The 14,125-nt window shown below is 38.0% G+C and overlaps 1 protein-coding gene across 1 annotated transcript in view; it reads right to left on the bottom strand.

Moving 5' to 3' along the window:
• Positions 1-14,125, bottom strand: part of LOC107680553 (death-associated protein kinase 1-like) — an 80,260-nt gene that overhangs the window by 45,744 nt on the left and 20,391 nt on the right. The window contains exon 3 of the mRNA XM_016476491.1: positions 1,905-2,126. Coding sequence (XP_016331977.1) covers positions 1,905-2,126 — 222 coding nt within the window. The remainder of the gene's footprint in view (positions 1-1,904; positions 2,127-14,125) is intronic.

Below are 14,125 nucleotides of genomic sequence, written 5' to 3' on the forward strand. Positions count from 1 at the left end.
TGGCAGTGCTATAATCATGGCTTCTGGGAGAGGACCAACAGGATGATCTGGCCATGTATTTATTCAGCAGAAGGAAGCTGCAAACCAGCTGCACGCTGATGACATGATAACGCTTGCTGCTAATTGTGAGGTTGAGCAAAGTGCAGCGATGAGCCACCCAGCTGCAAAAACACCGGCAGCAGATATGTCTCTATTCCCTTCACAGAAACGGAAAGAAAAACACCAGCCCCCACCCTGAATAACAGAAGGCTTGTAGCCAGATTTCTGACTCGTCTAGTCCTCATTACAGCTTGTACTGGCAAAGAACCAGCCACTTAATCAAGAAAATACCATCTGAACGACATGTAAAGCAACAAACCGCCATTTAGAGTGGATCTTAGTTCTTCCTCAAAAGTGCTCTCATTGTATCAACCTGCTACCTTGAAATTGTGAATTTCTTTCCAGGCAAACTGATAAAAAGCCGTTTTCACTTTCGGAAGTTGCGTAGTGCCAGCCAATCAGATTTCAGCCAGCACATGCTATTTTTGTATGCCTCAGACGGTCAGTGAACGGACTGTGGGCGGTCCATGAGTATGCCATCTGAGACTAAAAAAAAACAACAACACACTATAGTCTGTAACATCTCACTTCACAATATTAGTTGGCAGCACAAAGGTTTTGAGAGGACGCCAAATGACCTGAAAATGAAACTTGACCTTCAGTTCCGAGGTCAGGACTGTGTGGTTATATCCTTAAGCAAGGTACTTAACTCCAGATTCTTCAGTAAACAAAATAGCTTCACTGATGAGTAATGTGTAACCTAATATGAGCTCAGAACATAGCTGCAGGGACGCCCTTTGTCACATGGTATGAAGAAGCAAAGAAAACCAGTTGGATGAGGAGACAATTCAAGAGGATCTGAGGAAAGACACTTCCTTCACGTAATCTATGTGTAACAAAACAATTCTGCTGAAAAGGTTAAGGTTCAACATTCCAGACACTGATTCCGTTAAATACTTACTGTATTTACTAAATTGCAAAATATCAAATTACAAAGCTCCTTACAATAATTGCATATTTCAAAACCTATTCTGTTCAGACAATGAGGAATTACACACAATGTAACGATGAGTGACTCAGCGATGGCTTGATTATTTTTTCATTTGTCCTTTGGGTCACACTTTAAGTTGCTTGCAATGTTAGACGTTAATGTTAGATGTTGGTTTTCAAGTTAGACTGGTTACTCTAGGAAGTGATTCTTGAAGCACAATAGGATAATACTACATCCTAGTTTGTCCAATACACACACACACACACACACACACACACACACACACACACACACACACACACATATAATGATATTAAAAAAAAAAAATGAACAAATGTAATGTCAGTTCTATTAGCAACTCTGACACCAGTCTAGTCAGGATGCAGCCCTCAATGGCTTTTACATCTGCATTTTTTAGATAACCTGTAATATAAACTTAATGCACATATTACTTAAAATAAACTTTGCTTAATCAGTCAAAGGTCTTTGTCTTTGTGTACCAGTATAGTTAAGACAGTACAGACATCAATACATATCTTTTCTCTTTGAACACATTGGCAGTAGTGTATGAATGTGCACAGTACAACAGACAAAACTGGTTCACCTACTCAATGGACTGGTTCTCCTCAACCCCCCACTGTTGACCTTGTCAAGTGTTTGCTTTGCAAGTAAAGGTTGGTGCTACTGAATTCAGTGAGAAGCCCTTGAAAATGTATTCTATACATTTATTTATACTATCATGTTCCAGAGCTCTACAAGAGCCAGTTGTTCATGCACTACAGTGTCTATTACCAGTCTGAGTTCTTAGTTTTTAGAAATGGAGGCTGTTAATGATTTCATGATTCAGTAAATGCAAGGAAAAACAATGACTTACAGCTCCAGGATGAGAATGACCTCGTTCTTGTTTTCAAACACATCGTGCAGGGTGATGACATTGGGGTGCTGGATTTCCTTCAAGATGCTGACCTCCCTCTCAATGTCGTTTTTGGAGACCCCTCGCCGACTGGATTTGCTGCGCCTTTTCTTGATAAATTTGGCTGCATACTCCACTCCAGTACTTTTATGACGGCATTTCTTTACCACGGCAAACTGACCACTGAAAAAAATTAATAAATAAAACAACGATTGTTGTCATATTTAAGCATTAACAACCAAATATTCAAGAGCCTGGTTATTCAAAGCACATTAAATATTTTACAAAATAGGACTAAATACAGTACACACCTCAATACAAAAGTCTTAACATTAAGCAGAGGTTTGTTGCATAGAATTTCAGAATAGTAATATTCAGAAAATGACATGATGCTCTAAAATTAGAAGAGAAGATTAATCTTTAATGTTTTACTCCTCTATAACATATTGCCAAAAGGCAGGACTCCATATTCCCCTTTGACATGTTCCCATCTCAGTCTCCGTAAGTCACGACATGCGTTCTGAACCACTGCCAGAAACCAACAGTCACCCAAGCTGAACGGTTGCAAATCGCCAACAAAATCAAGTCAGGCTCAACATCACAACCACATTTAATCACTAATATCAAGCTGTGTAAGAATGTAAGAATTCTGCTGAATGACATAAAAAAGACCTATTACTTCAGCAGATTAAACACAAAACAGCATGATAGCTATGTTTTCCCACATGCTGTAGATATTCAGTGCTGTTCTAAGGATAATATTATCAGGGTGGATAACAATGACTCCCACGCTATGCCATTCAAAAGCATCACAACAAACACACCAGTATAATACACCGACAAGCACATTTGGGCCCCTGAAGCTTGTAACTCTGCCAAACAAGCAGCATATATTGTGAGGAATTTCCCAATAGGATCCTCTCAAAATGTCACAGCTCTGCAACATTTCTGGCTCTTTTTAATGTGGCTGTTATTGGGAGGTTTCTTTCTATGGAGATAACAATAGCTTTTAGGCAAAGAAACAAAAAGCTAAACAACACGGGAAAGGAAAAGGAGTCCTCGGGATGGGGCTTTCTGATGCAAATACAAAACGCAGGGCCTCTTATTCTTGCCTGCTCCACCTTTTGTCACCCAGACAGGAATCAGGCCCCACAGCAACGAGAGACAGTACATTTGCATTTTATCTGGGGCCTGAAAGGTTCAGAGAAAGCAGACATCCTCCCTGAGTCATCTTAAAGGAGTAGTTCACCCAAGAATGAAAACAGTGTCATCATTTAGGCCTAAATTAAATGCATTTGACTCCTTCTATGTAACACAAAACATGAATTTCTGAAGAATGTCCTGGCCACTTCCTTCCACATATTAAAAGTGAATGATGACTGGGGCTGACAAGCACAAAAAAAGACCAAAAAGTACAATAAAATCAGTTTCCAAGTCATTTATTCTAAAGCCACTGGACAGCCTGTGTAACAAACAGACTAAAACAACAATCAAAATTCACTGCTAAACTTCACCTTCAGCAGACTTTTAAAAGGATAGCTCACACAAAAATGAAAATTCTGTCATCACTTATTCAACCTTATATGTTCCAAACAAGCTTTTGTGCATCTTTAACGCACAAATCAAGATACTTTTAATGAAAAGCGAGGTGTGCTGTGATTGGCCAGCTATCCAGTGCGTTGTGATTGGCCGAATACCTCAAGCATGTGACGGAAATGTTACGCTTAATGACTAGGCCCATTCACAAACTTGATCCATCTGATCCAAAACATTTAGACCAGTTTTATGAATGGAATCAACCAATTAATTGAAAAGATCTGACTGAAATATATATATATATATATATATATATATATATATATATTATAATTACCAAAAGTCAAGTCAGACATTCGACAGTCATAATTACGTTAACACAGGGAGAATGTGTAACGGACGCCTCGCAGATACAAACGGGGTAAATAATGTTTTATGTTTTGATTAAAAGATAGTTAACATTAAACGTCAGCGAAACCCTAAGAATTCACAAAATGTTTTACAATAGTGCTCTCATTATAACGTTATGCATATGACAGTAGTTATTAATGTTCTGAATTTCTGTTTTGAGCTGTGCGCCCTGAAGATAACCAGTAGAATGAAGCATATGATAGCAGGTTTTTAATCAATGGGATTTAACTCATCATTTATCTCATATAAAATACGCTTAGTTATTTATACAACATAACGTTAATATTACGATTTATAGGCTATCTGCACAAAATTCCCCAAATACCTGAATGTGTCTGCGCGGCTCTGAATGAACTCCTTTTGTGGACGTGTTCTTCACGCAACAACGTGCAGAAACAGGGTTTCGCTAATGTTTAATGTTAACTACGTTTTAATCAAAACATTATTTTGTATCTGCGAGGCGTCCGTTACACATTTTCCCTGTGCGTCAGTAATTATGGCTGTCGAATGTCTGACTTTACTCTTGGTAATGTATTTTGCCCCCCGCCCCCAAACATATGATTCGACTATGAAAATCCTTAGTCAGGGACACCCCTAGTGTTCTCATTATAATGTTATGTATATGACAGTCCCAGTCATAGTTATTAATATTCTGCATTGTTGTTTGTCCCCTACCTGATCGAAAAAATCCAGTCTTTCACTCTGCCTGTGTCAATTTGAATCTTGTTAAAGATTTAAATTCCTGCCACCAAGATGCTTCTCTGTTGGTCACGGATTATGGAAAGTGAAACTTAAATCCATAGAATCCATAGGGGTGGTTGGATTTATTCACGCACGTTAAAATATTTATTTAAAGCTTCTTTCTTTTCAGATTCTTATTTACAGCATTATCTTAATAGGCTGTATATTAACTTTGGGAGAAAACCGGTAGTTCTATGTGAAATCAGACATTTGAGCAACCCCATATAGCCAAAATGGCATGATCATAACACCTCTGCGAATATTCGACTGTGAGCTTGCTAGTCGAATCGGGCTCCTCCTATCGGGGTTACCCCTGATATATATATTACATACAATACATTGCTGCTTCTCTTATGAATTAGTGGAGAACCAGTATAGACCAGGGGTTTTCAAACCTGTCCTGGAGGACCCCTAGCCCTACACATTTTGTATGTCTCCCTATCAGACACACCCAATTCATGTCTTGCAGTCTCTACTAATGAGCTGATCAGTTGAATCAGGTGTGTTAGTTAAGGGAGACATACAAAATGTGCAGGGCTAGGGGTCCTCCAGGACAGGTTTGAGAACCACTGGTATAGATGACAGTATTGTCACAAAAAAGCCTAAAATTTCAGTCTGCTCCTCACACAAAGATGTTGTATGGCTTCAGAAGAAGTAATATGGATCACTTTTATAATACTTTTTTGAGATTTTGGAGCTTGACTGCACCCGTCCTCATTTACTTCCATTACAGAAGAAAGTCATACTGGTTTGGAACATTTCCATAATAAAGGCACAATATGTAAGATTTTTTTATTAAAATATCCAAAAACCACTAGAACAGTGTTATATATTTTGCTGACTTGTGTACTTGCATTATCCCAAATGTTTCGAAGAATGTCTAAATGTCTATATCAGAAAGTCATGCCTCGTGCTTCTGACAGCGTAGCTTTTGGCGTTCAGGCATGTCTAAATGCTTTTGTCAGTGACACTCCTCAGTGAGAGCAGGGCATGGGTCTTCAGCTGTGCCAGTTTCCATAGCAGTGCTGGGGGCAGGGCAGCGGGAGAGGAGGGGGTCGTGTCAGCTAGAAAGAGGCCTGCGGAGCACAACGGCCCACAGCAAACATCGTCACACATAGCTTGGCAACCAGCCAACAATAGACATGGCATGTTTTTCTCTTATACGAGTCAGGCAGTTCCCAAAGTCCTTTTCAGAGCTCTTTCCGTCCGCTCTGAATGGAAGATGGGGCAAATGTGCGTATCAAGATGTCAGTATGGCAGGACTCTTGAGCTCCTGAAATCTGGAGCACCATGGTGATGAAGAGCCACAGCAATCACAACGGACATTAAAGAGCTTGCCCAGAGGAAGCGCTGTTCAGAGTGGGCACAGGAAACACGAGAGCGCGCAATCGAAAGAGGTTTCAATAGCGGCTCCCTGATGCCCGCAATTTATATACAGTTGTCTATACACCTTACCCAACGATATAATTGCGAGAAAAAGTATTGAAATATTTTTTTATCCTCCCATCTCGTAGGCTATTTATTCCCTTTAGGAAATTCATTTTGGGCTACCAAAATCTGAAGACTGTCTGCCCGAAGGGCTACCAGCGATTTTTGAAATTTTGCGAGCCCTGATTCTGTATATGATATGAGGATAGTTTTTCTCAAATTAAATGGTAAAATGCTCATGAAGTGAAGTGTTTATGTGTTCATGTACTCCAGGGCCGTGCACAGACCTTTTGAGGGGCATGTGCTGAAACTGAAAAAAGGACCCCCCACCCCACCCCCCTTAATGACAAATGAAATAACACAAAATAATAGTCTCAAAAGCTTTAGATTTATTCACTATTAATAACAACCATAATATATATAAGCAGACAGACAGATGTAAAGGGTGACCAATATCATTGATTTATTGAAGGAAAAAAAACACCATCAACAAAAACGGGGCACTTCGGAGTGTAAGGGCAAAAAGGGCATGTGCTCTGCACAGGTTGAGCCCTACCTGTGCACGTGCCTGATGTACTCCTATTTTGAGGTGGCAGAGGCTGAAAACATCGTGAGCGTCACACATGCTCCAGTATGTGTAGTAAATTAAACTTTTTAATTAGGGCCCTAGTCATTGTCATCGTGGCTGCAATTTGCTTGATGGTATAGTGAGCCATCCGCTCTATAGTGAAGAAAAAGCTTTTTAAAAATAAGAATCTTCTGACATGACATTCCAATATTATAAGAAATATTTGCTGTATGATTAATCACAGTAGTTTGACAGCTCTGTATTTTATAATGTTTTTACATAATTCAACATCAAGTCTGTAAATACAATGTGACAAACACTAAAAATTGATAGTTGAAAATAAAATGAACATTTTTGGAGCATGTTTTACAAGAAAATACTGTTTCAGTATTTCTACTTCAAAATTTACTAGCAATTTTGGAATAAAAATTGTGTCAATGTAAATCCTACACCAACATTTATTCAGTGCATATAAATGAAACTTCACAGTGTTTTTTTTCTGAATATAAAAAGCAGCATTAGGCATCAGTAGATGTGTGTGAACAGAAAAATCAAGAATAGTGCAGTTTTTGAGTAAGTATGTTTAATAGACCCATCATGTTTGAATCCACATCAGCGTTAATTGCAGTCATTGGACTTTGCCCTTTAACCTACCAGGGTTAAAACAGTTTCCACAATCATGGGAAATGCAACTACAGTACATCTTATGACCTTATGACTTTTACATTGTGCACCAGAAGGCACAACTTCTTAGAGGGCTGATTACTCCTTTACAAGATAAAGATAAAGAAGGCTTTGTTAAATTAAAATCTCTGATAAAGTTTTCCAGATTCATAATCAGGATTACACCCTGGGACTTGCATCACATATGAAACCGAATGAAGCACAAAAAATTAGGTCAGTAACACTATCAATGATGGATAATAAAGCTGATCCTTAATAATTAACATTTGCTTATAGTCTGGTAACAAAGTATTTTGAGGGAGTTTGAAATAAATCCGAATCTGAATCATTAACACCATCTCTTTGCAATACTATAGCAATTCTCAGATTTATTAAATTTTTCATCAAGACGGATATTATACAGATGTTGAGGGCAGAGCAAAGACATGATGGAGGTCTAATGTGAGTAGATCAGACCCACTGCCAAATTGCCAATTGGACAAAATATTTTTTTAACAATAAAAACGAAAAGAAAATGTAATAGGATAACTCTGTAACGCAACTGGCTGCTCTGAAGCAACGCTCCATGGCCCAGGTTATGAATGAGCCTAAATGTCAACAACCCATTCAGCAGAAAATCCTGCTCTGTAATTATTCCCATAGGATACTAAGGAGAAACCCCACATGCTTTAAATGCAAGTTACACTCCCGCTCAACCTCAATGAGGCAAAATAGCCTATCATTAATAATGACTTAATTTGCATGTTTAGAACTAAAGGACACATCAAAAAATTATGTAAACAAAGAGGGCCAGCAACTCAGTTTTTACTCACAGACACACTACTGCAAGGGATCATGTTGTTCTTTGTTACTTCTTTGCAAAAAGGCTTCCAACTTTTGCAGTGAAACTTGAGCCAGGTTGTGGAGGAGGGCTGGAGGGAGGGATGTGAACAGCCTCTGTTTCCCTTTTGCGTCTGTTTTCTGTGTACCTATCGCAGTCCAGGCCCGACTGAATAGATCTTTAGGCCAGGAGAGCCAAGAGAGAGATTTGAATTACTCAACCCACATGGGGTTGTTATGCTGATCTGGAAAACCGCATTTGCAGAGTGTGTGTTTGATTCAGCTCCACATTTATGATTTTAGGCACCTATCTCGTGCATGCCTTTATTATAAGGATCACTGCTAATTATTGATGTGCCCTATCACCTGTTAAAGTCCAATCCCCATTCAAGCTGAGAAGCATGCAAATTCTCATAGCGTCATTACACTATTTTCAATCCAGTGCTTATAATTTTTTTTTGTCATTTTCATCTTTTTTTCTCCTACCACAATACATAATTAAAAAATGATTAAAACATATGCATATGTGATGAAATCACATTTTGTATTAAATTAAGCTTTACAAGGTGTGCAAATAAGGTCAGAGGTGTTCCTGTCAGATAGGAAGCCTTTATTGTGTCACAATGGGTTTAGAATGAGCATGAAAGAGCAAATATTAAAGGATGGCAGGTAAGAAACTGTCAAAAAATGAGAGATCCTTCACTAAGTGGTTGGCACCTAATGAAAACACAATGCCAGGTGCACTCAGTACCATTAGCGTAACACACGGACAGTCCTAACCAGCCAGCACTGCTCTGGATGAATATTTAAGTGGGTTAGCGCGATCTGAATACAGATTTCTTGTGCCTGAGCAAGCTTTTCCCAGGCAAGGTTTGAATGTCATTCTCAAAATCCTCAGCATTAGCCTGACCTTGTGTCATGGCAAAATCACCTATATGACTGCCAAGAAGTAATGAACATAGGCGACTGATGACCAGGGGCCTTAATCAAATGCCACTATCTTCAGGGCTTGTTCTTTTTTTCTTGGTTTCACTATTGTACATTTAGTCTTTTCTTGTATTTGATGCATTTTCTTCCAAATGACCCTCCCTCCTGTGTGCCGCTGAACACCAGTCCAGGTTGCCATTAGGATTCAGTGCACCTTTGCTGTGCTGCACAGCCATTATCCAGCATTTCATCCACTGAGCGACACACAGATGTCTCATCTCTTGCTGACCAAGGGAATATTTGTAAATGATATGTAAAGTAGATGCAGCATCCATTATTGCTCTATTGCATATTTATACTAAAGTCACAAACCATAAAAGACTGATAATGTTTGATATTTTTGTCTTTATTTTATAGACCGACACATTAAGAGGATACCTTCACGCTAGAACGTAGAACAAAAACGTTTCTAATCATGTTTGAAGCATTTAAAAGGACGGTTCATCCAGACATGACACTTCAGTCATTATTTATTCCACCTCTTGCAATTCCAAACTAATATTACTTTCTTATTCACAACAAAAGAAGATATAATGTCCAATCAGCTCTTTTCCATAAAATGAAAGTGAACGTGACCAACGTTTTTTTAGTGAATAAAAACTGTTTTTTATACTGTTTGTTATTTTGCAGCTTGACAGCTCTTGGTCTCCATCCATTTTCATTAGGGCTGGGTTTTGACACAAATTTCACGATTTGATTTGATTCTCATTCACAAGTTTGCGATTCGATTCGATTACCAATTCGATTAGTTTCGATTCAATGCCGATTATTTTGGATATAGTGATTTGTACAGCAATCTGTCACTCCGCATTAAACAGCGCCAAAACGGCATTTATTGTTTAAATACTGCAATACAATGGACAGAATTTGAAATCTGAGACTTTGTTTCATATGAAAAGTACCAAAGCACAATGCTTATTGCGATATATTGGATGGGAAGTACCCTTCAATGTTCCGTCCATTAACTGAAAACAGGCTAGACTAATCGATTCTTGGGATTTAAGAATCGATATTGTTCCGTAAAAATGAGAATCGATTAATATCGAGATATCGATATTTTTTGCCCAGCCCTAATTTTCATTGTATGGAAGAGAGAAGCATAAACATTCTGCTAGATATATTTGATTGTGTTCCACAGAAGAAAGTCATACGGCTTTGGAACGATATGAGGGTAAGTAAATAAGCTCAATTTTGAATGAATTATCAGTTTAAAGGGATAGCATATCTGCATATCTGCATATAAGCATATCTGCTTACCCCCAGGGCATCCAAGATGTAGGTGACTTTGTTTCTTCAGTAGAACACAAACGAAGATTTTTAAATCACTCCTAATTGAGATTGTAGATAGAGTGTCAATGGTCCATTTGAGAGATAGGTGGCGGTAATGCACTTATAAGTCTGCGATCTGCCGTAAAGCAAGAAGAAGAAGATGCGTCACGCGGTGGCTGTCGAGGACGCACTCAGGACAGTTCAGACATTGCAATGCATCAGAGGTAAAAAACTATATAAATACTGTTCAGTTTCTTGCACAGACCGATCGTTTCGTGTCTTTACACATCAATCTATCGTCACGAGCCGCAGGGTTTAATTTGGTTTTGTTTGTGCATTTTTTTTGACTCTCAAAGCCGTGATTCTAATTCACTTCCATTATAAGACTGATAGACTGCAACGGTTTGAGTTAAAAATCTTCGTTTGTGTTCTACTGAAGAAACAAAGTCACCTACATCTTGGATGCCCTGGGGGTAAGCAGATAAACATCAACTTTTCATTTTTGGGTGAGCTATCCCTTTAATACAGTTCTGTTCATACACAGTTTAGTTATGTAAGTAATAAGCCAGTCAGTCAGTGACTTCATCATGTTTTTGTACTTTACCTTGTAAGTAAACTTTTGAAAAGACTTCCAAAGCACAATGACGTCATGTCAAATGATGTAGAACTAATTAAACTGAGCTTTGACCGATAACTGAGCAAATATTTAAAGACTTTGATGGTTATTTCTTGGTAGAACATTTATAAATTAAATTGACTTTCCTTCAGATGTCATTTGATTGTGGGATATCAAACAAAAAAAGACATCTAACCTGCCATGTTGTCTTCCTACCTCTATATATAGCTTACAAAAGGCAGTATTTGATAGCTTTTCTACTTTAAAAAAAAAATACCTGCTTGAGTTCTAAGACTGTCACTGATTGAAGATCTCTAGTAACAGACCTCAGATGAGCCGCCCTCCTGCTGTTCTCAGACCAGGCTCAGCGAAGCAATATGAAGGAAAAAAAAACGCAGCTGGAGGGCAGAAGATAGCCATCCTTCTAATCTTTGTCCCCAATCCTGCAGTAATCCACATCAAAAAGAGTGATGGGCCCATCAAAACACTTTAATACCAGAGAAAATGTCAGCGTGCCGTGAACAGTGATCTTCGAACCCATTACTCAGCCTCATCACTGACTGCTGACTCCTCTGCGTGTGCCAAAGAGGAAACACTAGACCAAGCCACTTTATACTGGGACCCACAATTAATTGTCCATCTTATTTGAAGCCATGTGAAATGCAAGCACACAAAAGTAAATCCTAAACAGTGCATAAAATGAATTCGATATTGAATGACTGCAGATTATGGCTCAGAAAAGTGCACAATGAGACAGCTGTCAACACTTTTTAAAATGCAGAGTGTACACATTGTCGATTACGAAGGACACCTACCAATTTTGCACGCTAGCTTGTTCATTTGAGCGGGAAATTGAAAAAGCCGAAGGAGAACAAGGAAGCAGAAAAAAAGACACAAATTCAAGAAACAGTTCCTCTTTTCATTTTCAGAGTACAAACCACACATCGATATATTACAGACGCAGAGTATTGTATTCCTCTAAAAAACCGGCAGGCCACTGACCTTGGAACAAAACAAAGCTTGTACAATTCACAAGAGAGATCTGTGATGCTTACCGGAAAGAAAAATATAATGAACTTTGACTGTGAATAATTTTTCACCAGCAAATTCAAGACTCGAAGTGGGCTGTTGGATTTTTCCAGCTCTGGCTTCATTCCCTATGGTCTCACCTCAAGGAATCATTATCAGGTGGCTCGGGGAATGTTTACTCCCATTTTGCTCCCTGATGTATGTTTACACTGTGGAAACGAGATGCATTTTCACCTGGTGCCAAACCAACGTCATGCAAGCTTAGCAGCAGTGAGATGAACGTGGTCTCAAAGGCCTCCATCCACATGCGTGAGGGGAAAAATCCAACCAAGGGTTTCAACTCAGCTGGGATCCAAAAAACCAAAGACGAAAAACTCTCAGGAATTAAACCATTTAAAAATAACAACTGCAACATAGAACTTGTTAATTGCAGTTTTGTGTCAGTTAATAGAATATAAAAAGTTCATATAATCAAATCACATAAGTCTATAAAAAAGGAAACTAAAATATTTAAAAAATATGCTGTATTTTATATATTTATTTATTTGGCTTATACATAATCTATTCTATTGGTTTAAAAAAAAAAGTTTAAATAATTTTCAATAAAGGTTTGGTTTGGAATTCAATGACTCTAAAAATGTCATGTGGTGTAATCATTAAATAAATAAAAAATTAAAATAAATTTTTCAAGGTAAAAAATAATTTGTTTACAAATATCATTAATTATTAGTAACTCATAAATATTATTCAAAAACATTATTTATACATACAAATATATTTAAATATAAATACATGAATAAACATGACATTTTAAAAATCGGACACAATGCAGCTAAATAACAAGGTTAAATAATAAGGTTTTTTTCTTTTAATTATGAAATATTTCTTCATTATGATATCAGAAAAATGTATTACATTTATCAAAAATATATCTAAATTAATTTTGATACAGGAATTAAAAGGCTGCTCATCACTGTATTCAAGTCAATATATTTATTAATTTCATTTTTTAATTAAATTAATATATATATAAAAAAAAACAGGTCACTGACCCATAAACAAAAAGACTCACATGAACACTATTGTGTACATTTCAGATTGGCCTCTGACTTGGTCTGATAATAACTACTCTGTATAATCATGTCGGCTGGGTTTCGACCCCTGTAAGCTTTATGACAAAGCAGCCTTTGTGCCGGCCCACCATTGGCTCGTCAGGCTGTTCAGTGGGGTGCCTGACTGGTTAGTACAACACCGGCCCTGAGATTGCTTTCAACAACCCCCATATTATTACACCCAAAGAGCGCCGCGATAAGAGTGCCTCATAATTTAAGATGGCCTGATACATAAACAATTTTGGATTCTGAAAGCACTACAATATCGGAATTACCATACATTTTATCCCACCGTTTATTGAAAGCACTGAACTTTTGAACTTCTGAGCAAGGGAGACACACCTGGGAATATGGCGCTCTTTCAGCTTACCCTCATTTCCTCTCACTTCCTCATGTCTCCAGTCCAAGCTGTTCTTTTGCAAGGCAAAGTTGCCTCCTGGCAGCAGATCCTAGAGCAGCCAGCGTTCCTGCCAAACATCTACTTTTTGAACCATCATAAAGGAATGGAGTGTAACTTGGTGTGCTTCAGATGGTGGGGCACAACATTAGCTGTGCTGGCTGGCTGGGCCTTAATTAATTACAAAAGCTGTACAGAGAGTAGATTGAGCATTAGGTTGACTACTGAGGTGAAAACAGCATGAAAGTAACAAATGATGAAGGCACTGAGCCATTAAAGGCTGCCAGTGATTTGCCAATATCATAGAAGGCCAATGAACTCAAACCTGCCACTCATGTGCACCACACAAAACTAGAGACATTTTTTAGAAACAGGAAAGACTAATTTCTCCCAATTATTTTTTTAAAGAGAAAGAGGAAGATATAAGCTTCCTTGCTAGATCAGATGGTGGAACAACTTATGTGTGACTGTGCCGTTCACAATCAAATTATTTCACAACATGTTAACAAATGCATGGACATTCCTACAGCAATAATTGACTGGTATAGTAAAACACCAATCTGCATTATATAGTTAAAAAAAAAA

This window comes from Sinocyclocheilus anshuiensis, unplaced genomic scaffold (assembly GCF_001515605.1).
Source record: "Sinocyclocheilus anshuiensis isolate Anshui unplaced genomic scaffold, SAMN03320099.WGS_v1.1 scaffold697, whole genome shotgun sequence".
In the NCBI taxonomy this organism is placed as follows: domain Eukaryota; kingdom Metazoa; phylum Chordata; class Actinopteri; order Cypriniformes; family Cyprinidae; genus Sinocyclocheilus; species Sinocyclocheilus anshuiensis.